The sequence below is a fragment of the Natator depressus genome, chromosome 26 (genome assembly GCF_965152275.1).
Source record: "Natator depressus isolate rNatDep1 chromosome 26, rNatDep2.hap1, whole genome shotgun sequence".
Classification (NCBI taxonomy): Eukaryota; Metazoa; Chordata; order Testudines; family Cheloniidae; genus Natator; species Natator depressus.
In genome coordinates, this window is record NC_134259.1 from 573,421 (window position 1) to 600,366 (window position 26,946).

Genomic DNA, 26,946 nt, shown 5'->3' on the forward strand with positions numbered 1-26,946 from the left:
ATTTGGCTGTTTAGGCTGCAGTCACAAGAAGACAGGCCTGTCTGGTTACCGGTTTGCAGCTCCATGCACAGCAATGGGGCTGTATAGAAACGGAATGAAACTAAATTTTCTGAAAAACTTCAGCTAGTCCAAGCTTTGCAGCTTTGCCAGGGGGTGGGGGAGAAGGCAGTCTGCAGGGCAACTTTCATGCCCTTGTGCCTGTCAGCGAAGCGACAGCCAGGCACTGCTCCCACCTCTCACCAAAAAGCAGTGCAATACGTGGAGGATGGACCTGAGGCGGAGACTGTTTAGTGCACTGCCTGGCATGTACTACAGGGGTGGGAGGCGCTGTCCGTCAGCTGGAGAGACAGAGGAGCAGGGTTCTCAGTATACAGAGACTTTATTAAGGTTCTGAATCTATTCACAACAGCTAAAACCGGAAGGTTTCCCAGTGGCCCAGGCCCAAGATCGCAGTAGCAGCCAGCCCAGATAAGCACCGACAGCCAGTCCAGCTCAGCTTGTGCCCTGCACGGACTGCAGAGACACAGTGTCACTCAGAGTGAGCCAGGCTACACTGGGCACCTGCACTTTGCACACTGCACTGACTTACCGCCCTCCTGGAGGGCGGCCAGTGACACCAGACGCAGGTGAGCATGGTCCCCTACGGAGGCGTGATACGAACTGATGGAGCGACCAACGTGCTGTGTCACTAGCGACCTCAGCAAAAGCCAGACGAGCCCAGGCCAGCCTTCCTCCCACAGCAGCAGGTCCTGAAGGAGCACATCCCAATGAGCCACTCACCACCGTGCCAGGCCACCCGCAATCTGTTATCTTCAATGTGAAGAACCTGCCAGCCACCCCCACTGGGGTAAATGAGACAGAAGCCCTAACAGCCAGGCCAGTGCCTTGTCCCGCAGCCCCTTGCCATTGAGAGGATTTAAAGCGACAGCCACTGGTTCCCTTCAGGGGGGATGTAGGCATAGCTCACGGTACGCATGCTGGCCATTGGGTGCCACAGACATTCATACCATTATCTGCAGCACGGGCCTGGATGCCTATTTGTCCCAAATGCCTGGCAACTACAAGGCACTTAGGCAGCCTCTCCCATTCCTGTTTCTATGCCCACTGGGTCTGCCGTTCTGACCTGCACCCCCACCGAGTCCAAAGACCCTTGGTTGCTAGGCTGGCTGGGCAGTTTTTATTGCGGCTTGGTAACTCAGTCCTTTGACCCGCCAGCAGCTTTGCTGGCCTCTGCAAACAAGCCAAGGTCTGGCCTAGCCCTTCCCCAGCTACTTTCGCAAATGATGAGACAGCAGCACAATCCCTGCCCAGCCTCCCTGGCACAGTCTCCGCTAGTGATGTGTTCTGCGCTAAGAACCCAGACCCACGATTCAAGCTGAGCTACGGCCTCCAGCTTCTATGACAGGTCCTGGTGCTGAAGCAGCGTCCACGAAGACCAGAGGGGACACAGACAAGCTAGTGACGTAGCGAGCAGTGTCTTCCGCAGCGGGACCCCCGCAAGGCATTGCCTCTGCTGGAGCGGAGCATTTGTACCCACACTTAGAACTCTCGTTCCTACCAGTATGGACCATGGCTCTCCAAACGCCTCCAGGTCTGCCAGTGAGAGAGGACCAGTGCCGCTGCCTTGGAGGGGCCCAGGTGCTCCCCAGCCACGCTGGAGCCCCTGGCCAGCTGGGAGAAGGTGCTGGGAGGGGACGAGGAACTCATGTGGCGCACCTTGTAGTTGCTCCCATTGTTGTTGTCCCAGTAGGTTTTCTGCCCACACTGAAAGGAAACGCAGAACTCGATGGCTCCGTGGAGGCTGGATGCTTTGGGCAGGGTGATGCTGAAGGAGAACGTGTCTGCATCAGTGGGGCCGTATGTGCTGTGCATATATTGGCAGCAGACATCCCGGAAACTCCTCCAGGAGTCAAAGGTGATGCGGATATGCACCTTCTTCTCATACCCGATGTTCCTGACCTTGATGGTCCCCGACAGGGACCGCTCCTGGATCAGACAGTTCTCCAGGCAGATCAGGTTGGTGTGCAGGCGGCTGCGGAAAGCCATGTAGTCGGCAGAGGGCTGTGGGAAGTCCAGTGTGTACTTCTTTGTCTCTAGGTGGGGGTCTCGCAGCTTGGGCCTGAGGCAGGTCAGGTCGGACAGGGCTTGCTGCAGGTCGCACAGGTCCTCCTCGATCTTGGAGAAGAAGCGGACCGCTGTCAAGGAAAGCCCCTTCATGTCAGCAAACACCACCCTCTTCTTCTTGCTCCGGCTGCCCTTGGCGCTGTCCTGCTGCTCCAGCTCTGCACTGGGCTTCTGGTTCAGGCAGGAGCGGAGGGGTTTGCGTCCCCGGCCACCCCGCAGCTCCTCATAGGAGTTCAGCAGCTTGCGGATGGGAGGAGAGTGGGTCAGGCAGAGCCGCATGGCAAAATCCACAGGCATGGCTGGGGGTGTGCTGAACACCTGGAACAGTCTGGAAAGAAGCACAGACATGGGGCTAGGGGTGTAGCCTGGGGGCAGGAGAGCCGAGAACAGCAGGAGATATCTAGCAGGGCCAGGGGACATTGCGATCAGAGCGAGAAGAGCTCAATTAATGCCTAGCAACAACCCCGCCAGAACCTCCCAGACCCACTCACCACAGATCACCAGCAACCCCACTGCCAGAGACCTGCAACCAATGAACTTAGGGCTGCTTCCTTCCACCCTGCTGGTCAACCCCCAAACTCCTGCACACTAACCACCCACCAGCCCCACATGCCCCACCAGAGACCAGAAGCCACTTTGCCCGAGAAACCAACCAACATCCACCCTCAAATCCACCACCAGCACCCCCCAGCCCACCTTCTCCCCTCTGCCCCCCCTTCACCCCACCGACCAGCCCCCCCGCCAGCCCCGCCCCGCTCTCCTTCGCCCCCAGACCAGCCCCCGCGTTCCCCTTCGCCCCCCCCAACACTTGACCAGACACCAAATGTGAACAATCGGGACGGGGTGGGGGGTAATAGGAGCCGATACAAGGAGAAGACCCGAAAATGGGGACACCTGGTCACCCCAGCCCCAAAGCAGCCCCCGCGCACCCTCCAGCCCCCCCGCTCTCACTCACTCGCTGCAGCTCATGGCTCCGCTCCGCGCCTCACTGCCACACCTGGGAGCCACGGGCGGCCGCTACACCCCCGCGCCGGCCAATCAGCGTGCGGGACGCGCCCCCTCGGGACAGAGCGACCAATGGGAGCCGAGACTGCCGCTGCAGCCCCGCCCTGGGAGCCCGGCCCCCGCGGGGCGCTGCGGGGGGCGGGCGCGGACCGTGCGGGGCGCTGCGCTGCGGGGCCCGGAGCCGGCGCGGGCTGTGCGGGGCCCGGGGCGCTGCGGGCTCAGGGGCCGGGCTCCCGAGGTGCCAGCGCGGCGGCTCCCGCTCCAAACCCCGCAGCCCGGGACACGTGCGGGGCGCTGCGGAGCCCGGAGCAGCTGGGATGGGGCAAGGGGCCGCGCGCCACTTCCCTTCGGGGAACGGGCTGTTGCTCAACCCCTTTCCGGGAGCAGACCTGCTGCTGCGGGGCACTCACCCCGCCCTCGGCCCGGCCCGGCCCAGGGCTCAGGAGCAGATCACTGCCCGATTAGCATCAGCTCTGGCCGGGGGCTAATGGCTAATCCTCCCCTGCTGAACCAGCCGCCAACACCAGCCCTGAGACACCGCTTCTAAATCCACCCGCCGGGCTTAAAACCAGCCCCGTAATGCGCTCTGTGGCCAGCCAGACCTAGCCGCCGCGCCCTGGGGTGCCAGGGATTGCTAGGAAGTCCCGGGGAAGGCGGAAATCTGTGCTGAGCGCGGACATCTGGGTCTGGCGCAAGGGTACCGCACCTCAGTGCAGGGGCTAGTCCAGTGGTTCTCAAACTTATGTACTGGTGACCCCTTTCGCACTCAGAGGCTTGCTACGTGACCCCCCCCAAATTAAAAACACGTTTTTATATACTTAACACCATTATAAATGCTGGAGGCAAAGCGGGGCTTGGGGTGGAGGCTGACATCTCGCAACCCCCCATGTAATAACCTTGCCACCCCCGAGGGGTCCCAACCCCCAGTTTGAGAACCCCGGTCTAGTCTCTCTGCTAGTGAAGTTCATGATTATTGCAGTGTATCACCACAGGCCACAGAGGGCCCCATGAAGATCAGGACTCGTGTACTATCCAGGTGGATGCTAACATGACCCTCAGCATTGTAATAGCAGAGCACCCTGCAATCAGGACTGGCTTTATCCACACAATGCCTAGGTGAGATAGGAAAGTGTCCTCATGTCACAGAGGGGGAACCCAGATACAGAGAGATGAAAGGAGTTGTCCAAGGTCACAGTGTCAGAGCCAGGCACTGACCCAAGATCTCCCTTTTGCTTGACAAACTTCCCAAAGTTGCTGCTTTCCAGTCTCCAGCTGTGGATGTGTGTTTGTGAACAAGGACAGGCTAGCAGATGGACAGAACTCCCAGTCTGTTCCTAGTTGAGATGCCATGTGGGGAAAGCAGAGGGAGAGAGGCCAGACCAGGGTTTGGTATTTGGATAGCCCACGTGCACAGGGCAGTTCTCACCTCATTGACCGGGGGAAGGAGAGAAAAGTTCACAGCTTTGCAGGGCTGAGTTAACAGGACACCGGCCCATGGGTGGCTCTGAAAAAGCTAAAAAATGAGTTTCACATCATCACAGTTTTCTTTTTAAACTACAACCCTCAGTAATGGCCATGGAAAGACCTAACTCAGAATCCAAAGGCAAGGTAGGGGCCATGGTTTCTCAAGGTCTCTCTGGCTAGTAGAGATGGATAAAAATGGCTCACTCTGACCTCCCCCCTCTAGTTCTCCAGTGGCTAAACACAGAGGTTTAATCCCAGTCTATGGCCTGCCTACCGGCTGCAACTGGAACGGTTTGTCCCGGGTTTCCTGCAGTTGCAGAGAAACACACCCTATCCTGAGCAGATGAAGAGTCCTGGAATGGGAGAGCCCGTATTAGACTGTCCAGTAAAAATGATCAATATAGCATGTCTGGAAATAACACTCAGGTTCACCTTTCCTGGTCAGCCCTCACAAGGCTTGCTGGTAGAAAATGCCAGCACTTGAATCAGTTCACCCGTTCCCTGCTCCCCTGCTAATCTCTCTCAAGCTGCCTAGCCACTTCCGTTAAGCATGACTGATTCCACCTGCTGACAGCACAGATCTTCATCAGCCACTGACACAACTCATCCACTGCATGCATCCGATGACGTGAGCTGTAGCTCATGAAAGCTTGTGCTCAAATAAATTGGTTAGTCTCTAAGGTGCCACAAGTACTCCTTTTCTTTTTGCAGATACAGACTAACATGGCTGCTGTTCTGAAACTCATCTATTGTGTTTTTTACGTGGCTGCCCATCACCATGGTATCTGAGAGCCTTCCAGTAAATGTAAACAGAAATCCCGCTCTCTGCCTGGCAGCAGAAGCAAACTTAGAGCTAGCTAGGGGTGGGGCGGGGATTTTATTATGTAAAGTGCTACAATGCTGTGGGATTTGAGAGGGACCTTTGAACTAGAGGCCAGAAACCAGAGGATCATGCAACCATCCTGCCTGATGTAGACAGATAGCAGATGCTGCAGACATCTCCTTCCTGAGGCTTCCTACCCCCGGCCCGGGGGGATGCACACAGTCTGGAGGAACAGTAAGAGCAGGTGACATTTGCCTTTGGCTAGCATTTTACTGCAGGTCGAAGGGAGGAGCTGTCATTTCAGGGACATTATCACCAGTGGACTGCATCTTCCCAGAAGTTACTCACTTGTGTGGCCTCTGGAGAGGCACCACAGATGACAAGTTCTGATTTGGGTCAAGGAGTCGGTAAATCTTCCGAACCGGGACTAGCCTGAGATCCCAGGCAGCTAGAGAGCTCTGTCTCTTTCTGAACTGCAGTGGCAGCAGGGGTAGACCAGTCTCAGGAGAGGGGAAGAAAAACCTTTCTGGTTGTCATTGCGTCCCCAGGACAACACGGGGCTGAAAAGCCCCTTGTTGCCCCCCTTCAATCTCTCCTTTGCAGGGATGCCTACCAAAAAAACCTGACAACGGGTACGCAGCTGGTGTGCTGGACTGTTGCTCTTCATGCTGACACACAAGGTGGGGAGGTAATATTTTTTATTGGCCCAACCTCTGTTGGTGAGAAAGAGAAGCTTACACAGAGCTATTCTTCAGCTCCATGCAGCTCAAAGTCTTCTCTCTCTTACTAACAGAGGTTGGTCCAATAAAAGATATTACCTCCCCCACCTTGTCTCTCTAATGTCCTGGGACCAAGATGGCTACAATTGCACTGCTCTTCATGCTGAAGTTTTATCTCACCTTGTGCTCCTCTTTTTTGTTGGATCCCCTTGTTTTTTTATTTATACAACAGATGCAGGCTCTTTGGGATTGTTACGGGTCTGTACAGCACCTAGGACTGTGGGGCCCTGGTCCATGACTAAGGCTCCCTAGGTGCTAAAATACAAATAATTAATAACCTGGCAGCCACTTCTCTGCACTAGCACACCGCTCCAGGTGCTTCTCTACACCAGCACACTGCTGCCAACTCAGGAGTTTAATCACTAGTCTCACAGTACTTGGTGTTTCTTTAAAGTCCCAGCTGCTGGAGTCACGGGAGAATCTCAGTGGTGGTGGGGTGGCCGTGATGGTGGAGAAATTTTCCTTGAAGCCTGAGTCTCCAGTGCCAGCACCTAGGGCCATCATTTACGCCTGTGCAACATTTCACACCCATCTCACTCAGGTGAGAATGACAATGCAATGGGGCCAGAGCTGGAGCATCAGGCTGTAAGTTAGGGGCTTTGGCAGGATCTAGCAAGAAGGCGCCAACCTTCCTGCCTCTGTAGCGGCATGCAGTCAGGGAAGAAAGTAGGGCTCCTTGGTGTAGAGTACAGAGCCTCAAAATGCTCATACTCCTGGGGCCAGCAGGCAAGACTCAGGCCAGGTGAACACTAGTGGCTTTTGCCAGCACAGTGATGTCAGGTACAAACTGCACCTCATCACACCCGATTAACAGCTATGCCAGCCATAGGTGCTGATTTCCCCTCTTTCCCCTGGGTGCTTGACCCCCCTCACCTCTGCCCCCAGCTCCACCCCTTCCATGAAGCCCCTGCGCCCATTCCTACCCCTTCCCCCAAAGTCTCCGCTCCCTCCCTGCCCCAGCTCTGCGCCCCCGAGCGTGCCATGTTCCCGCTCCTCCCACCCCTTCCCAGAGCATGCTAACACTGCCAAACAGCTGTTTGGCAGCGACCGGCCAGGAAGCGCTGGGAAGTAGGTGGAGGAGCAGGGATGTGGCACGCTCGGGGGGGGGGAAGGAGGAGGTCAGGCATGGGAGGAGGGGAGCTTGGCTGCCAGTGGATGCACAGCACCCACTAATTTTTCCCCATGGGTGCTCCAGCCCCAGAGCGCCCACGGAGTCGGTGCCTATGATGACAGCAACAGGTTACAGCACAGACCTGGCCTCTCAGTCTGCTGCTCTGAGAAAGAAGCAATATGGACACAGCTGTGTGCACCTAGACCCTTTTATACATGGCTAAAAACCACCAACAGTCAGCCAAGGGCGCAGGAGCTGAGATGGGCAGCACTGCCCTCTGTGCACCCAGCCCACATTACACTCCGCAAGGCCTCAGGGTGTGGGGAGCGCAAGGCCCTGCAGTGAGGGTGGGGAGGGTCTATGGGCAGGCGCTAGTCACGCTGCCCTCCACTGCCGGCTGCAGAGGAAGAGAGTCATTGGGACATCGCAGCTGCAGAGAACGGGGCAGCAGCCAGGGAACAGTTGCTCCGCTGAGTACCTGGAGCTCTGAGCCCTGCCAGCCGCAGCCTCTGCGAACACCTGGGGTTTACTCATTACTCTGAAACCTGTCATTAGACATTGCCTCCCAGGGTCTTGCAGAGTTCAGGGCTTTCCTGCAGCTGTAGGTAAACAAAGGAAAAGAGAATGATAATGGTGGGTCAGGACCAGTGGGCTAGGAAAGGAGCACACATGATGTGCTCCCCAGTAATCATGCAGACCCCCCCAGGGAGAAAGAGCTCCACAGCGTCCTTGACTGATAACAGGGATCCAGTTACACCTCTCCATGTACTAGCAGCATGCCCAAGGCTTCTGGTACAGGGTAGTGCCTGGCCTTTCCAAGCGCCGTGCCCTGGCACTGCCCAAACACTTGGGCTGTTCCTTGCAGAGACTTGTTCTCCCTAATAGGCCTGTCCTCCGTCAGCCCGAGCAGGCTGCTGGCAGAGCAGGATCAGGGTGCCCAGCTAGCTGTGGAGGACGTGGGTCCCAAAGCCCAAGAACTCCGGCCCAGTTTGGCAGTTGTGCTGAGGGACTCTAACATTTGCAGCAGAGACAGCTTTCAGAGTAGCAGCCATGTTAGTCCGTATCCACAAAAAGAACAGGAGTATTTGTGGTGCCACAGGTACTTCTGTTCTATTAGCAGCAATGCTCGCTCCTCCCGCGATCTTCTGATGCCAGCTCCCACAAGGCCTCAGCAGCTGTTGGACGTGGCTGTGCTGCTTCCTGCAGCTAAGGTTGGCCTATGGGTGAGGAGCCAGACACCCCCAGGAGAAAGAGCTGCAGCCCAAAGCCCCAGACATGCAGCCCTGAGTCACAGCTCCCGGGAGCAGGACAGGAGGCTCCTTCTCAGACGCCCAGAGGAACCTCTCTCAGACATTTCCCCCACACATCTCAGAGCACAAGGAAAGAATTCAGGGCCCACCTCTGAGCAAAAAGGACATGCCCAGGATACCCAGAGGACGATATGGAACGCAGCACCACGCACATAGGTATAATGTGTAATGTGCCGCGGGGGCTAGGGTGATGGGGAAGGAGCAGCACTGGCCTCCAGCACACCCTGCCCTGCCCACAGGAGCTTACACACTAGTCAGAACACCACCACTCGGGACATCTGGTCTGACTCGAGTGCAGAGCCCGTCCCAGCCAAGAAGCCCAAGTTCACACCCTACCCAGAACTGCAGCGGTATGCAGCAGGGGTTGTGGCTGTCAGCAGCTGGGCTTCGGCAAAGGCGCTAGTGCAAGGTGAGACTCAAATGGCAGGTTTCTCAAGCCATGCCTGTCATTCTGCTCCTGGGACTGGGAAGGGGCTCATGGGAGTAACATCCTGGAGGTATGTGGCCTGTCTAAAGGCTGTGGTGTGTTCGTGCGCTGGATGGAGTTCAGTGCTTGCACGTCTGCACACGTAGCTCCCACTCCACCACACGTCTGTCTGTTACTTTTTGGCAGTGACTAAGCCAATAGTTTAGGTCAGCAGATTGCTTTCTCCAAATCACCCTTTCATCACATCCCCTGTGGCTGTCACTTCCTTCCCCTTGATTTAGTGACAAGCAGCTCACCATCATTGGGCATTTCTCCAGCAATGAAAGTACTACCCCCCACCCTCCGCTGCCCACTTCCTGCGGGGAAGGGATCTGACTCAAACTGGAGGCTGCGGAAATCAACGCCCTACTGGTGCTCTCTCTCACCCTCCTCCTGCTCTGGGCTATGAACTCATCACACAGACAAACCAGAGAGCTTGAGCCACCTTGAGCGGCAGGAGTAAGGTTTGAGAGCCCTAGTCCCTGCAGCAGTGCTCACCGTACCTGGGATGCTTATTTCCAGGCCCTGCTTTCTCCTCCAGCGCTCAGATTAACATAAAAACGGCCATACTGACTCAGACTAAAGGACATCTAGCCAGTAGCTGGTCTTCCAACAGTGGCCAATGCCAGGTGCTTCAGAGGGAATGAACAGAACAGGGAATCATCAAGTGATCCATCCCCTGTCACCCATTCCCAGCTTCTGGCAAACAGAGGCTAGGGACACCATCCCTGCCCATCCTGGCTAATAGCCATTGATGGACTTATCCTCCATGAACTTATCTAGTTCTTTTTTGAACCCTGGTATAGTCTTGGCCTTCACAACATCCTCTGGCAAAGAGTTCCACAGACTGACAGTGCATTGTGTGATGAAATATTTTCTTTTGTTTTAAACCTGCTGCCTATTAATTGGGTGACCCCGAGTTCTTGTGTTATGAGGAGTAAAAAGAAAAGGAGTAGTTGTGGCACCTTAGAGACTAACCAATTTATTTGAGCATAAGCTTTCGTGAGCTACAGCCGGGCATGTGCCTAGGTCAGGGGTGGGCAAACGTTTTGGCCCGAGGGCCACATCTGGGAAAAGAAATTGTATGGCAGGCCATGAAAGCTCACAAAATTGGGGTTGGGGTGCGGGCTCTGGGGTGGGGCCAGAAAGGAGGACTTCAGGTGTGGGAGGGGGCTCCGGGTTGGTGTGGGTGCAGGGAGGGGTTAGGTCTCCGGCTGGGAGTGCGGGCTCTAGAATGGGGCTAGGAATGAGGAGTTTGGGGTGCAGGAGAGGGCTCTGGGCTGGGACCGAGAGGTTCAGAGGGAGGGAGGGGACTCAGGGCGGCGGGTTTGGGTGCGGGAGGAGGCTCGGGGTACAGGCTCCAGCTGGTGCTTACCTCAAGCAGCTCCAGGAAGCAGTGGCATGTCCCTCCTCCAGCTCCTTTGCAGAGGCATGGCCAGGCGCTCTGCTTTGCATAGAAGCTGGAGGGGGGCCATGCCACTGCTTCTGGGAGCCGCGTGGAGCGGCCCCCGACCCTGCTCCCCGGCTGGAGTGCCGGAGCAGGGCAAGCCCCGGAGGGAGCTTAAGGGCAGGATCCAGCCCACAGGCTGTAGTTTGCCCACCCCTGGCCTAGGTTCTTTTGAAAAATCCCAGTAGGTGCCTCTCTCCATCTTCAAATCTGGCCCCAGGTGCTGGCTCTCAGCACCCTACTCCGACCACTCAGTCACAGAATCATAGAATACCAGGGTTGGAAGGGACCTCAGGAGGTCATCTAGTCCAAGCCCCTGCTCAAAGCAGGACCAATCCCCAATTTCTGCCCCAGATCCCTAAATGGGCCCCTCAAGGATTGAACTCACAATCCTGGGTTTGGCAGGCCAATGCTCAAACCACTGAGCTATCCCTCCCACCATCCTCTGCCTGTAGCCTGGGGCAGCGCTGTCCTGTGGTGATCATGGAGCATTCATGCATGAAGGAGGGTGTTTTTGTGACACAAAGATGGTGCCACAGGTGCAGCATTTCCAAAGGCAGAAAGGGCTGAGGGCAGCAAGCTCCAGAAGTGCCCCGATGGAAAGATCCAGCTTCTCTCTCCTGCGTGGGACAGCAGGGGTGACTTCCCTCTGCTCTCCCCTCCCAGCTCAGACTTTGCAACTCTAAAGCAGCTGCCCAGACAACTACTGTACTTAATTAAACCCAATAGGGTGAAGGAGAAAGGGGTCCAGTGAACACGTGCTACAGAGAGAAACTCGAGCAAGTCTCTCCCACAGTATCTGTTTCTCCAGTGGAAACTCAACAGCGATTTGTCTGGGAGCTGCAGAGCCCACGAGAGGATTTTCATAAGGGCTGTCTGTGGGGGCAGGGCATAGACCAGATCCCTGCGTGGGAACTGTAACCATCAGCCTTTGGTGTCACTTCTTTAGGATTAAACCCAGCTTCCTCTTCATGTTTGTGCCTAATGAATCTTCTTTACATAAATGGATTCATTAGGGATGTTCTAAACCACAGCACACGCCAAGCTGCTCACCCCATGCTGTACTGCACACATGCCATCCCCATGCCTCCTGCTGCCCAGGGGAGCTGGGCTGCTCCCTCACATCCCAAGAGCACATGCAGGGGAGGCCAGGCCCTTTGAGGACTGCAGGCCTGTGCCCTTGGATACACCCAACAGACCCATGCCACGGCAGGGGGCACAGAGCCCTGGAAGTTACTGAGGTGGCTCCCGCTTACACAGAAGAGGCATGTGGGAACCAGCAAGGAAGGAGGAGCTTTTCTTCTCTATCCAACAAGGACAAAGGAATGAAGTGCCTGACCCAACGGTCCCTCCAGCCCCGTACCCCAACTCCAGCAATGGTCAGACCAGCTATTCCAGAGGAAGACACAAAAATCCTGCCATGGGCTGGGGTGGCATAACATCTTCCTAGGAGAATTTCTTCCTAGCCCCGGCAGGTAGCTTACGTGTACTGAAGTATGTGGCTTTAGATTCCTTCCACATCATGTTAGCTGTCGCTATTCTTATTTTTCACCTTATTTGAATCCTACTAAGCTCTTTGCTTCAGCAACACCTTGTGGCAGGGAGTCTCACAGGTCACACAGCAGGTAAAGCAATATTTCCTTTTACTGGCTTTAAATTAGTTGCCTTTTAATTTCATTGGGTGATCCTTTGCTTTGATTTAGATCTCCAGATAGCATGAGAAAGGGCATATACAGTAGGAAAACTTCCCTAGCCTTCACTATATGGTTCATCATTTCATACACATCCATCATGCCATCCCCTATTATCTCCTCGCTGACCTAAGCAGTCGCAGGCCTTGTCTGAAGTGTTCCGAGGTTGCTACGTGTTTTCATTGCCCTTCTCTCAACTCTTCCCATTTCTGCTGTACCCTTTTTCCTGAGATGCGGAGAGAAGACCTGAAGCAACGTTCAGTGCATTTCTGAAAGGCACGCTCTTGTTTAAGTCCTCAGGTTGGGGACTGGGATATGGATGCTGTTATGGCTGTAATCTACGCTAAGTTGGAAGGAGCTAGTGGCATTAACCGTGAACAGCTGTTTGGTACCTGAAGGAAGCAGGGGCTCTTGATCTAGATCCCTGGAGCAGATAGTCACAGCCCAGACGGTACTGTTGGCTTGTCTCAGCGGAGAGGCCAGGGACTGCAGGGGCCTTGCAGACGGAGCTCTTCTCTCATGTCTAGGGTATGTCTATGCTAGAAGAGTTAATACCTGTAGTTAGGTAGCACCAGCTCAGCCGCATTGGTGTTAAGCTCCTGGTGCAGACAGGGCTCGGGCATTTCCCCACCATGGCAAGAAAATCTGCTCAGAGCAGGGCTAGACACAGTGGTAGAGATCCTTGTGTCCCATCCACACTAGTATTTACATGGTAACTAGCACTGGGGGTGCTGAACCAATGCTAGCAAAAGCAGCAGCCTCAGTGCAGAGACCCTCGGTGCTAGCTGACAAGGTGCCTGCAGTCACTGCCCTGTCTACAATGCTGCTAGCAACAGAGAAGCTGAACTTAACAAGGCCTGTGGGGTACGGAATCTTAAATTACCTCGCGTAGATCTGACCACTGTGTCTAACCTCACACAGCACATTCCTGCAACCTTTGTGCACTGGAGTGAGGGATCAGTATGGATCATCTGCTCCCGCTGGATACCATGAACAGGTTCCCTCCAGGGCCATCTCCCACTTGGGAAACGATACAATCATCAAAACATTGGGCGAGAAGTGCTCTGGAGAGGTCATCAAGTTCAGTCCCCTGCACTGAGGCAAGACCGAGTAAACCTGGATCCCAAGAGGGGTTTGTCCAACCTGTTCCTAAAATCCTCCAATCACGGGGATTCCGCCACCTCCCTTGGGAGCCCGGTCCACAGCTTAACTACCCTGAGCGTTAGAAAGTTTTTCCTGCTACCTAACCACAGTCTCCTTTGCCACAGATCAAGCCCATCACTTCTTGTCCGACCTTCAGTGGCCGTGGAGAACAATCGATCCCCGTCCTCTTTCCAACAGCCCGGAACAGGTCTGAAGCCTCAGGGCCTTGCTCGGTGGTCTTTTCTCACAACTACACGTGCCCAGGTTTTAATCTTTCCTCATAGGTCGGATTTTTTGATGAGCCTTTTATGATTTTTGTTGCTCTTCCAATTTATTCACATCTTTTTTACTGTGGTACCCAGAATTGGGCACAGAACTCCAGCTGAGGCCTCTCCCATGTCTTACCTATGACAGTCCTGTTAATACAGCCTGGAATGAGATTCGCTGTTTTTGCAACTGCATCACATCATTAACTCCTATTCAATTTGTGATCCCCCAAAACCCTGAGATCCTTTTCAGCAGAACGAACACCTAGCAAGTTAGTCCCCATTTTGTAGTTGTGCATTTGATTTTTTCTTCCTAAGTGTGGTACTTTGCACTTGTCTTTTTGAATTTCATCTTGTTGAAATGTCAAGGTTGTTCTGAATTTGAACCCTGTCCTCTGAAGTGCCTGTAAGCCCTTCCAGATTGGGGTCATCTGCAGATTTTATAAGCATGCTCTCCACTCCATTATCCAAGTCATGAATGAAAATACTGAGTAGTACTCGACCAGGACTGACTCCTGCAGGACCCCACTAGATACCCCTCCCAGTTTGACAGCCAATCATTGATAACTACTCTTTGAGCATGATCTTTCAATCAGTTGTGCATCCGCCTTACAGTAATTTCATCTAGACTGTATTTCCCTAGTTTGCTTATGAGAATGCCATGTGGAACTGTGTCAAAAATCAAGATATATCACATCTGCTGCCCCCCACCATCCACTAGATCAGTAACCCCAACGAAGAAGGGAATGAGGTTGGTTTGACATGATTTGTTCTTGACAAATCCATGCTGGCTATTCCTTATAAGGCTATTATCCTCCAGGTGCTGTGTTAAGTCCTGTTAGAGACAGGAAGGAGTGGGGAAAGGGAAGGGCTGGAGAAAGGAGAACCAGAAAAGGGGATTTGGTCTCATTCCCTGGCAGGACTCTATTGCAGAATTGCTCTGGGAAAGCCACTCCCTGCAGACAGGTGCTGTCCAGAGCACCAGTCACTGCAGGCAGAAATTCCAGTTAACAGGAAGGCCACAGGGACTCCCTCGAGCCACTTAGAAATTCCTCCCAAAGCCCTCCTGACCTTCCCTCACCAGCTGATTAGACAAGGCCCTCTCTGTGCACATACAAGGGTTGGCAGGGAGTGGGGAGATAATGTATTTGCATTAGAGTTCATTGGCTGAACCCACTGGAGTGGCCTTGGGTTTGGGGATTAGCTGTGCACCTCCCTCTCCTCTACCTGAAGCCAATCAGTACAGACAGAAGCTAAGAGAAGGTCCCTGACCCCCATGCTGGGCACTTCTAGAAGCAATGGCTCCAAAGCAAAGTCATACAGGATTTCAAGAGGTAAAAGGCCAGCCACCAAATTCTCTGCGCAACTGTATTTGCTCTGGCAGCGGCACAGCACATGGTCTCTGCATGCAGGGAGACAAAGCCTTGTCCCAGAGACCCAGACAGAGCCAGTCTCAGAACCGGAAACGGCGGAACAACCAGCACCAGAACCATTGCCAGCACTGAATCCAGTACTTGCAACCCCAACACCAGAGGGCCCCACCGAACCTGCACCAGCAGCAGCCAATAACCCTACACAAGAGGCTTAGATGGAGCCTGAACCCCAACATAGTGTACCAGCGGAGAGCGGTTCACAGTCAACGGAAACAGCCCCACCCCTACATCGCTTCCAGAGGGACCAAGCCCAGGTCCACAATCCAATGAGGAACTGATGTCTCCAGCATCAAGGGAACAGTTCCAGACCGAACAGGAAGCAGATGAAAACCTCCAGAGAGCTTGGACGGTGGCACGGAGCAACCCACCGCCTCTCAGCTCTTCTCATCGATCCAGGTTTGTTGTAGAAAGAGGACTTTTATACAAGGAAACTTTCTGGTGGACACCAGGAAGACTGGCATCCTCAGAGACAGTTGGTAGTTCCAACTAAAGGGTAAAGCTATCAAGCTTAGCCCAAAGTAAAACTATTTCCCCATGTTTATTTCCACCCCCTACTGTTCCTCACATGTTCTTGTCAACTGCTGGAAATGGCCCACCTTGATTATCACTACAAAAGGTCTCCCCCGCCCCACCTCTCCTGCTGGTAATAGCTCACCTTACCTGATCACTCTTTTTATAGTGTGCATGGTAACACCCACTGTTTCATGTTCTCTGTGTATATAAAATCTCCCCACTGTATTTTCCACTGCATGCATCCAATGAAGTGAGTTGTAGCTCACAAAAGTTTATGCTCAAATAAATTTGTTAGTCTCTAAGGTGCCACAAGTCCTCCTTTTCTTTTTACAGCTTGTACAGATACCCTGCCTGTCCCCATGGGAGGAGCCTTCCCAGGGTGCTGGGAGCAATCTCCAGTCCAACACCCAGGCCATTCAGCACCCCATTCACCTAATGAGGTACTAATGGCAAAACTTCCTTTCCTCATTAATACCATCAAGCTGGCAATCAAGGAAACAAACGAGCAGCCCTTTCACACTGTGCTGAGGTAACCTGGTATTTAGCACATTCTGAACATTAAGCTATTGTTCCTCCCCGCTCCTCCCCCACACAGAAGGGTCTGCCCAGCACTCTCTCCACTTCTAGCTCCTGGTCACTCCCACCTCTACTATTTGCAATGGAGAATCTGTGCACTGTGCTTTTTGGCTGAATGGATCACCTGGCAAAGGGCAGTGCTTAAAGTGGAGGTGGGCAGGTCACAAGACGGTCACAGACCTGGCAACCAACATCCCATCAAGCCAGGATGCCAGTCTTTCTAAAGCTGTGGCTCCCAGAGTTTGACACCGACCACCCGCTTTTGTTGGACCACGGTAAGCACTGGTGCCCCTGTGCTTTACACCCAAGAGGAGGCACAGACCTGAAAACTGGAATGCTCATTGGGGGAAGGCTGGGCGGCCCATGCCCAGGCCATGCTGGATGCAGTCTGGAACACAGGCTGCCGGCTTTCAGGAAGAGCCACAGATTGTTTAATGGGTGCCACGAATACAACAAAGTGAATCAGAATTGCTGTCAGGGATGCAGACGCCACCTCCTCCTCATTGATAGCTAGAGCCAGAGATACCCCACTGGTTTATTTGTGCTCTCTCAGGCCGATCATTGTACTCGCCATCCCCAGGCCTGTAAGAGCTCCACAGCGCCTGCAGGTTCCACACATGACCAGCCCCACCCCAGGCCATTCAGGGCTGATACCTGCTGCAAACCCACACAAGCACTCATCCATTGCCTAATCCCCTCCCCACACTACATTTAAGCATCTCTCCTAATTTAGCTGCACAGGAGGCTTGGAAAGGATCTTGGGCAGTGGTGCCCTTTTAGGCACACATGGAGATTTTGCTGTTGTCTTTATAACGTACCTCGCTCACACTGGCACATCCTCCTCCAACAGTCACTAACTCATTCCAGGGGGTTCTTGCCAGCCAGCTGAAATATCCGGAGTATAAGCAGGGCAATGGTGCCACCTGCTGGCTCCACAACAGAGCAGTAGCTTTGCAGAGGCTGCAGCTGGATAGAAGACCGGGCTCAGCTTTCTTTCAGCGGCAGTGTCCTCATTCCCCACACAGGGGCACTTGCTGATGGCACCTTTACCTGGCTGTTTGTCTTCCTGTCCTCAGGCTACAGCAAAACTGAGCTGCTGGGCCCCCAGGCTGGGCCGGGGGAAGGATGGGTATTTGCAACTGTCCACAACTGCTGTGTCCCCATGTGCTGACTGGCACAACGATGCTCTCAGGTGGTCTTGTGCATGGCACTTGCCCTTCCAGACTGCAGGGCCTCCTGCCTGGCCCCTTTAAGTCTTGTGATGTTTCAAATTAGCTGAACTGCTCCTGAGGCCACCAGGGGGGCAATGGTTTTGTATCTGATCAGGTGCTGTGAGCCCTCCTCCAGGTCAATCACATATTCTCTGAAGGGGAAAGAGAGACAGGTTCAGATGGAAGGGTGGCAGCAAGCTCAGACCGAGAGGAGAGGTGCTGCATTCTCCTGAGGCTCCTGCTTGCTTTTCAGGTTTGCAGTGTTGGATCATATAAAAGAAGTTCTGTATTAAAATCACAAATGAGTTTGATTCCCCATAGTTTAAATTCCAGGGTATTACTAATTAAGAGGTCTCTTGGTTTTTGGTACTGTTTCTCTCCCTCTCTGTGTGAAACTTGCAAGCTGCTAATTCTAAGACAGAGTCTGTTCTCAAAGCAATTCTTTGTAACAACAACTACTCACACAGAGAGAGACTCAAAGCAATACTCTGTAACAACAGCACCCAGAGGCTCCCCGCCCTTTTGTTGTATTCATCTTGTTCTGTTAACAATTGTGATTAAAATAGAGATAGAGGATGTATGTGGATGGATTCTTGGTGTGGATAATAACTGAATGATCAGGGAGGTGCCAGCCTCAGAATCCAGTGTCCATCGGCTGAAGAAGGCGTCAAGTGGAAATAACCAGAGGACCCCCGGAGGGCAGACTGGGATCCACCTAACAGCCTCAAGAATGGGAGAACCAAAGAACAAGATAACATCTGGCAGCACGGAGCCGTCAGGAATGTGCCATCTGCTGATTGATTCAGCAACAGCATGATGAAGCAATTCCCATAGACTGGCATACGAAGAAATTCCTATAAAAATGGACTCTAGAAAGTGAGAACTTTGGGGTCTGATTCTACAAACCAACTTCCAGGAGCATCAGATGAGCATCTGACAAGGCCCTGCTCCCTCCTCATGTCCAGGCCACCTGGCCAGTGGCTTGGCATGAGCAACTCTAAGGCTGGTAACTATGATAACAACCTTGCAGAACCTCTGTGTGTGTGTGTGTATGAATGAATGTGTGAATAAATATGAAACTTAATGGAAAGTTATAGCTATAACTAACTGCTTACTATGATTCTTTCTGTATTCACAATAAATGTGGCACTTTGCCTTTTTCCCTTTAATAAGCTCCTGCTGGTTTTTATTTTATTGGTATAACAGCCGCGGCAACGTGACCGGATTAGGCAAGGAGGAGGGGTGCTGCTCCATCCAGCCCACCCACCCACAGCTACACAGGCAACTCGCAGAGACGCCCCCTGCACTCTCCGCTGTGGGAAGCTGAGCAGAATACAGTCGGGATGGCATTTCTAAGGCATGTGCGTATCAGTGCACAGCAAAGCAATAGGCCACCTACCTCTGCTCATCAGTCTCTGGCTCCACCAATATGTTTTCCTGCCTCTCCTGCACCCTCAGGAATACAAAGGAGTCCAGGTTGGGTTTGGGAACTGCAAGGAAAGTGACACACTCAGCCCTGACCCTGGGCTCACGTGACTGAGACCAGGGCACTTTGTGCTGCACGAGCCACTCCTGGGAACAGTCTCTGCTCCTCTGCAGGACCTTCACGCGGAGCTGGGATGCTCATGAGGACACAGTGCAATGCTGGTCACTAGCACCACAGGTGACTGGCCAGCCCCATATGCACCAGCCAACACATACTTGAGACAGCAGGAGAGTCAGAACACAGAGACCAGTGTGAATAGCCTGGTGACCCCCTTGTCTCTCCCAAGAGGGCGATTCTAGGAGAGGGCGGTGCAAACATATCCAGACCAGCTTCTAAAGGGCCAGCAGTGTGGAGAGGGCCATGCTCAGACACCTGCCTCTTCCAAGCACTCACCGCTCTAGCGCTTACACTGCTTGCTCTCTAGGACTTCAGGTTACTCCAGGGCTCGTCCCCAGAGAGCCACTGCTAGAATCTTGTTGCCTGTACTGCAGCTGGGCTTCTCTTACCCAGTCTCAGGAGATCCACTTTCTGCAGGTTGGGAGGCATGTGTTTCAGGGCCACATTTTTCAGGTAGGTTTCTGTGTTCGCCATGTACCTGAAACAAACAGCCCTTATTGTCAGTCAGATCACGGCAAAAGCTGGTGGGCCAGAATGGACTCCAGGTACCAGCGAGACATGCTGAACCCGCAAGCACGGTGGGAAGACAGCAGCAAGCGGCTGGGTCTGGAGGGACAGAAGCTGAAATGAAGACTTCTCTGCTCCAGCAAAACAGCGCACACAAATCCTTCAGTGCCCAAGGGCACAGCCTATCTCCAAGGGAAGGTGACACAAAAGGCAGTGAGGGCTCTTCCCACTGGCAGGACTTGGGCAGCAGAGGGAACTTTTCTGGCATAGTTTAGTGGGTGGCTGAAGTGAGACTGCCCCTAGATACCTCCTTGGCCAATGGCCTGCCACAATCTGCCAGCGGAAGGCTGCCTGGAGACAGGAGAGGAAGCTGTGCAGCAGGACGAGGCTCCTGTCATGAATCTGGCATGCACACGGAAGGAGGCAAGTGGGCAGACACCAAGACTGATGAAGGCTGAGCGGGGATCTTTTTTCAATGCCTTCCCAGACAGACAGTCAGGAGCGCTCAGGGCCAAGCCTCTAGCTTCACTGCAGGCCCAACAGAGAGCGAGGGACTCGTTAGCTGGTCACTAGGGGACAAGGTTTTTCCAACCAAGCTGCCACAGCCAAGTTTGCCAAGGGAGGATCTACAGCATGTGAAGCGGAGGCACAAAGGGAGAGCCAGAGTGCATACAACCCCAGTTCTGGCCTGGACCTAGTTCTACTGCGCAGTAGAACAAGACCTGGCTCACCCCTTTGCCCAGCCCTCCTTCCATACCTACTCACTCTTTAGCAAAGGCAAACTCCTCTGGAGAGAGGATGGAAGGCTCTCCTTCCGCTCGGGACTTCTCCTTCTCCAGGATATGGGGGAAAAACTTCTCGATCTGCAGGGGAAGAAAAACCCCAAAGAAGAGTCAGCTGTGATCGAAACAGAGAGCTCCATCATAGGCAGCTCCCAGCATTCTCCCTTCTATAGCCAGAGGGAATCTGTCACTGCAGATTGGTGAGGTGCAGAGGTGGCACATCTGCCCTGGGATTAGTTCCGGACCCACGCAGGGATGTCTGCGCCTGAGAGGCGGGATGGCAATGGAGTTTCCAGGAGGAAGATTGCACTGTGCTGACCCTCCATAGGGTAATAAACATGCTCACCACAGCACTGTGACCCCCCCACCCCCACCAAGTCACTGTGATACCCAGAACAAGGTGCTGCGCTTGACAGCAATGAGGAATGGATTCCGCAGGTGAACCTTATGGTCACTCTAACCAAACATGTCAAGGGCCCATGACTCAGAGCCCCAGACCAAAGCAATATGCTTTTGGTGTGGCCAGAACGCCATGCCTCCAGCCACTCTCTTAAGAGTCACCTTGCCATGGCACAGAATAGCAGGGTGTTACCTTCACAAGCCTGCAGCGCAAGTAGCTGCTGAGGACATAGCGGATCCTCTCAATCTCCATGCGGTGGATGCTGACCTTCAGGTCTCCGTGCTTGGCTCGTTTCAGATTTGACTCCTGCAAAGGGGCACATGGGGGGAATATCAGACTGTTCAAACACTCAATAGCTAAAGACACAGAGAGGCCAATGTCCGCAGACTGAGCCCCGGGAAAAAGCTAGATTGCAGCTGCCTCTTGCAGACAGAGCACCTGCACCACGAATGCAGGTTACCACCCCTCACTGCCACATGGGAACCAACACACAGGACAGCTCCTTGGAAAAGGGAATCCAAGAACCACATGCCAGATTTTGCAGTATATAGGATTTGGGCAGGTAATGGCCATTGCCAAGACTGCAGATGGTTGATTCTGTCATCCAGGCAACTGTGAGTCTGCCTGGAGCAGGAGATTTACACCACCTCTGTAGCAAACAACTGCACAAAGAACCAGGAACTGGCTAGCAGCACTGCCTCCACGACCAGCCCACTTTGGCGAACAACAAGCTGCAGGCCAGGATGAACAGCAACCATGCTGAAGGCCCTATAGAATAGCAGACAAGGGCAACAACAACAGCTGATGCCAATTTTAACCTCTATGACTAACAGCAACATGCCAGGAGCCTGGGGGCTCTTGCTGCTCTCAGCACATAGCATGAACTATCACTGCTTGGGCAGAGCATGCAGGTTAACCACAAGATGCTCAGAACTACATCCACCCTCTGTGGGGGACACTGGAGAGGGGGACGGATAGAAGCACTGGCCGGAGCTTAAGCAGGGGACCCCAGGGCACGGAGTTTAGCAATAACAGTATGAACCTGCCCAGCCATTCCCAACCCCTGCCCCCACCTGTGCCCCCAGACACGCACCATGTGGTCCAGCTGCTCCATGACACACTCCACGATTTCAGACTTGCTCTCCAGCAGCTCTGGGGCAAACTTCTCATTCAGCCAGGCCTGCCAGCACAGCAGGACAGTGAGCCACAAACCGGCCTAACACTGGGCCCCCGTGATCTGACCCACCAGCCCTCACTCCCCTCCCGGAACCGGGATAGAACCCAGGAGTCCGGGCTCCGAGCCCCTCCCCTCCCGGAACCGGGATAGAACCCAGGAGTCCGGGCTCCCAGCCCTAAGCCGGGATAGAACCCAGGAGTCCGGGCTCCGAGCCCCTCCCCTCCCGGAGCCGGGATAGAACCCAGGAGTCCGGGCTCCCAGCCCCTCCCCTCCCGGAACCGGGATAGAACCCAGGAGTCCGGGCTCCCAGCCCGGAACCGGGATAGAACCCAGGAGTCCGGGCTCCCAGCCCCTCCCCTCCCGGAACCGGGATAGAACCCAGGAGTCCGGGCTCCCAGCCCCAAGCCGGGATAGAACCCAGGAGTCCGGGCTCCCAGCCCCTCCGACCACTCCCCTCCCGGAGCCGGGACTGAACCCAGGAGTCCGGGCGCCTAGCCCCTCCGGAGATAGAACCCAGGCGTCCGGGGCCCCGGGCTTCCGGCCCCACCCACCTGCTCCAGGCTGCGGATGAGCTGGGCGGGGGTCAGCACCAGCTCCTCGCTGCTCCCGTCCGAGTCCCGCTCGCGCAGCTCCGGGCCCTCCGCCATCCCGGCTCGAGGCTCCCGCCAACCGCGGGCGCGCGGTGACGTCAGCGCGCTCCGCACGGCGGCCGGGCGTCTCCTGGCTCGCGAGGCCGCTCCCCGCGCGCCCGCGGCGGCTTAAAGGGGCCGCGACGCCCGGCCGAAGCCCCGGTCCCCCGGGGCCCCTCCGCCAGCGCGGCCCTCATGGCTCTCAGCCGGCGTCCGGGGACACCGCTCCCTGGGCCCCGCGCCTCTGCCCCCGCGGGTGCACGGGCAGGACAGGACACGGGCGGACGGACAGACGGGTCTGTGGACAGACGGACAGAGGGATGGACGGAGAGACGGGGGATCCTCGGACGGACAGACGGACACAGGGATGGACGGAGAGACAGGGGATCCGCGGACGGACAGAAAGGTCAGTGGACAGACGGACAGAGGGATGGACGGACAGACGGGGGATCCGCGGACGGACTGACGGACAGAGGGATGGACGGAGAGACGGGGGATCCTCGGACGGACAGACGGACACAGGGATGGACAGACAGACGGACACAGGGATGGACAGACAGACAGGTCTGTGGACAGACGGACAGAGGGATGAACGGACAGACGGGGGATCCACGGACGGACAGTCGGACACAGGGATGGACAGACAGGGGATCCGTGGACAGACAGACGGGATCCGTGGACAGACGGACACAGGGATGGACGGAGAGACGGGGGATCCGCGTACAGACAGACGGGTCTGTGGACAGATGGACACAGGGATGGACAGACATAGGGGGGATCCGTGGACAGACAGATGGGTCTGTGGACAGACAGAGAGAGGGATGGACGGACAGATGGGGGATCCGCGGACGGACAGACGGACACAGGGATGGACAGACAGACGGGGGATCCGTGGACAGACGGACACAGGGATGGACGGAGAGACGGGGGGATCCACGGACGGACAGAGGGACACAGGGATGGATAGACAGACGGGTCTCTGTACAGACGGACAGAGGGATGGACAGAGAGACAGGGGATCCATGGACAGACAGACACAGGGATGGACGGAGAGATGGGGGATCTGTGGACAGACAGACGGGTCTGTGGACAGATGGACACAGGGATGGACGGATTCACAGACCAATGGACAGACTGATGGATCCATGGACAGACCTAGGGATGGTCAGATTCTTGACACTTTGCTGGACAGACAGACAGAGGAATGGGTCCATGGAAGGATCGATAGCAGAATGGAGGAATACATAGATGGATGGACAGACCTTGGTCGTGAGTGGGTTGTGCAGGCCCCTGCCAGAGCCACCCCCCTGATTTCCCCACACCACAGCCCCCATGAGCATCCGCACCCCCTCCTGGTGTGCAGCCCAGGCCAGCACTAGCCGCATCCTCACCCCAGTGTGAACATAATGGCACTGTGTCCTGGCGACCTCTTAGCATTCAGCGGCTTCAGTTGGGAAACTGGACCCCATCATGCCAGGCACTGCACCCACACACAGGGTCACTAGTATTGTGGGAAGGTGTGGGGCCCAGCCCCGTTGTGCAGGGTGCTGCACACGTACACACTGAAAAGTCAGTCCCTGCCCCAAGAGCCTGCATTCCTGTAACTCTCTACTAACTTGGATGTGTTTAGTTGTGTGCCACACAAACAGCTGTCATTCCATCCCAGTGGTGGCTAGGGATTGGGGATGATTCCTCCATATCTGCAAAGTGCTGCAGGATCGATCAAGGCAAGATGATGACGACGATTATTCCTTCTCACAGCAATTGTGCTGTTGCAGCATCCAGTAATGCAGCTCTCTGCTGGCTTCTCTGAGAAGCTCTTCCAGTGAGTGGCTGTTCTGCTCTTGACTTTAAGGCTGCATGCTCATCTCAGATGTGGGAGAGTACAGTAAGTAATTTTACTTTTCATGCTGGTGTGTCATCTCTTTTTCTCAGTTTTTGCCTATTGTTAGGATATAGATATTCAGGCCTGTCTGTAAAGGCCTGTACTTTAAGAATTTAGGGGTATTCTTATCACTTCGCTAGTTCTAGAAGTATAAAAGAAAGAATCAAAATCACTGTCTGCTGGTGTAAGGGCCCTCTCTTACTGTGACAGTCTGAGGCCCTGTGCTTAGGCTAAGGCCTTTGGCTAAGCAGCAGAGGCAGCCATAAGCTAGGAAGCGACAGGTCACATCCTCACATTCCAAACTAGTCACATTGAAAGAAGGTGCTATTGGGCTGTTAGGAATACAATCCTGTCCTGATAATGCCTATCACCTCCAGAGAAAGGGAAGTGCCTAGAAAATGTAAAAAGGAAACAGCATCCTGTCTGGCAAGAACTCACTTATCAATACTGGGATGTGAAATCCTCGCTTCTGTATTGTTTTGTCTGTATAGTTCCTACTTTGCTATTGTTTGTCTGTATAATCTCTGTCTGGTTCTGTGATTGTTCCTGTCTGCTGTATAATTAATTTTGCTGGGTGTAAACTAATTAAGGTGGTGGGATATAATTGGTTACATAATCATGTTACAATATGTTAGGATTGGTTAGTTAAATTTCAGGAAAATGATTGGTTAAGGTATAGCTAAGCAGAACTGAAGTTTTACTATATAATCTGTAGTCAATGAGGAAGTGAGGGGGCCTTGGTGGGAGGGGGTGGGTGTGTGTAAAGGGGGAAATGGGAACAGGGGTAAGGAAATTGGAATCATGTTTTGCTAAAGGGGGAGATGGGAACAGGGAATGGGAGTGGGGAAACTGGAATCCTGTTTGGCTAAAGGGGGAGATGGGAACAGGGACACAGGTGTAAGGCTCTGTGGTGTCAGAGCTGGGAAGGAGGATACTAAGGAAGGAAACTGGAATCATGCTTGCTGGAAGTTCACCCCAATAAACATCGAATTGTTTGCACCTTTGGACTTCGGGTATTGTTGCTCTCTGTTCATGCGAGAAGAACCAGGGAAGTGAGTGGGTGAAGGAATAAGCCCCCTAACATCTATTACACACCTTGACTTTCTAAATATAAAAATTAGGATCCTTTTTGGTAGTCTCAGTTGTTACCTGATTTGTCTGTGCTCTAGAGCAGGGGTTCTCAACCATTTTTACTCTCTTAGGTCCCCCCCAACATGGCATAAAAACTCTGAGGCCCACTTGTGCCATAATAACTGGTTTTCGGCATAGGAAAGCCAGGGCCAGCATTAGAGGTAGCATGCAGGGCAATTGCCTGGGGCCCCATGCCACAGGACCTCCCACAAAGCTACTTTGTTCAAGCTTCGGCTTCAGCCCCAGCCCCGGATGGTGGGGCTTAGGGCCCCGGCTTCAGTCCCATGTCGTGGGGCTTTGGTTTTCTGCCCTGGACCCTAGCGAGTCTAACACTGGCCCTGCTTGGTGGACCCCCTGAAACTCAGGGGGCCCCAGATCCCTGGTTGAGAACCACTGCTCTGGAGAATAGCACTAAATCTTCTCTCCTACACTCTCCCACGGTAATATGCATTTTAAAAACTGAACTCCTGTACATATTTTGAGAGCATGAACTTAATACCAAATAAAATGGCTGTACATCATAGGATACATACATCCAAATACATGCTGCATATACACGATTCCTTTAGCTGAAAAGAAACATAAGGGTACATTTATGTATCCAAACCCACCATGTTTCCCAGGAATTCAAGATACTAGGGATATATTACTCAGTGGTTGGTTCTTGGTTGCTCCCAGAAGGGTAATTGTAAAAACATTTCCAGTACAAATTATTACTTTAATTTCATGATAATGAGCTGCTCTGTGAAACTATGAGGTAAGAGAACAAAAAGATCAAGGAAAGCAGATTTGGAGGAGGGCGCCTTTGGGCTTTTATTTTTTTTAGAAGCACTTTGTGCTTTTACAAAAAGTTCTTGTAACAGAAATGATAAGAAATCACCCAAAGCCATGGTGCTTTATAGTCCTGTCTGTTACAGACCCCACCTCCAGGTTAACTGGAATATTACCTATTTTGACAATCAACCAGTAAATACAACATCTAGATGTAAAGACATGGCAAAGGCAAAGTCACATGTTATATTAATTTCATGTTTGCTTTAATATCTGTCTTACAAATTCCTTTTCTGTCTGTTTGGAAAAAACACTTTACCATCAGATGTAAGCTCAGGCCTTTGCATCACTGAGCAATTCTGAAAACTCCTTCATGCTGCCCTAGAACAAGGCACAGATTTTGTTCTGCAAAGCATTTGTCTTATGCTAGCATTTACAGGCCCCAACCAAGACTGGGGCCTCATTGCGCTATTTGCTGTACATACATGTAGTAAGAGACAGTTTGCCTTGACGAGCCCCATTTCAACCCCTTCCTGGAAGTCCCCACCCCAGCTTCACCCCCTCCCTGCCCCCAGGGGGTGCAGGAGGGGTGCCGGGTGTGGCGGGGGCTCAGGGTGCAGGGAGGTGGGGTGTGGGGTGCAGTGCAGGAGAGGCGAGGGGTGTGACAGGGTTGGGGTGCAGCGGGGGCTCAGGGCAGGG

General features: G+C 53.9%; 2 protein-coding genes across 3 annotated transcripts; both read right to left on the reverse strand.

Moving 5' to 3' along the window:
- Window positions 1-383: 383 nt before the first annotated feature.
- LOC141978320 (protein phosphatase 1 regulatory subunit 3C-B-like) lies at window positions 384-17,087 on the reverse strand. Of its 2 annotated transcripts, none has more exons than XM_074940342.1 (2): window positions 16,970-17,087; window positions 384-2,452 (listed from the first exon to the last, which is right to left on the reverse strand). In XM_074940342.1, exon 2 carries the CDS (start codon window positions 2,419-2,421, stop codon window positions 1,555-1,557), a length of 867 nt encoding a protein of 288 aa, XP_074796443.1. In that variant the 5' UTR covers window positions 2,422-2,452; window positions 16,970-17,087; the 3' UTR covers window positions 384-1,554. The 2 variants fall into 2 exon arrangements, with proteins under 2 accessions (XP_074796443.1, XP_074796442.1); XM_074940341.1 differs by lacking the exon at window positions 16,970-17,087 and adding an exon at window positions 3,080-3,174.
- A 289-nt stretch (window positions 17,088-17,376) lies between these two features.
- On the reverse strand, window positions 17,377-22,529 carry GINS4 (GINS complex subunit 4). The gene is made up of 7 exons (XM_074940343.1): window positions 22,383-22,529; window positions 21,748-21,834; window positions 20,847-20,960; window positions 20,238-20,335; window positions 19,355-19,443; window positions 18,762-18,852; window positions 17,377-17,514 (listed from the first exon to the last, which is right to left on the reverse strand). The coding sequence occupies exons 1-7, from the start codon at window positions 22,476-22,478 to the stop codon at window positions 17,418-17,420; spliced, it is 672 nt and encodes a 223-aa protein (XP_074796444.1). The 5' UTR covers window positions 22,479-22,529; the 3' UTR covers window positions 17,377-17,417.
- Window positions 22,530-26,946: the final 4,417 nt, after the last annotated feature.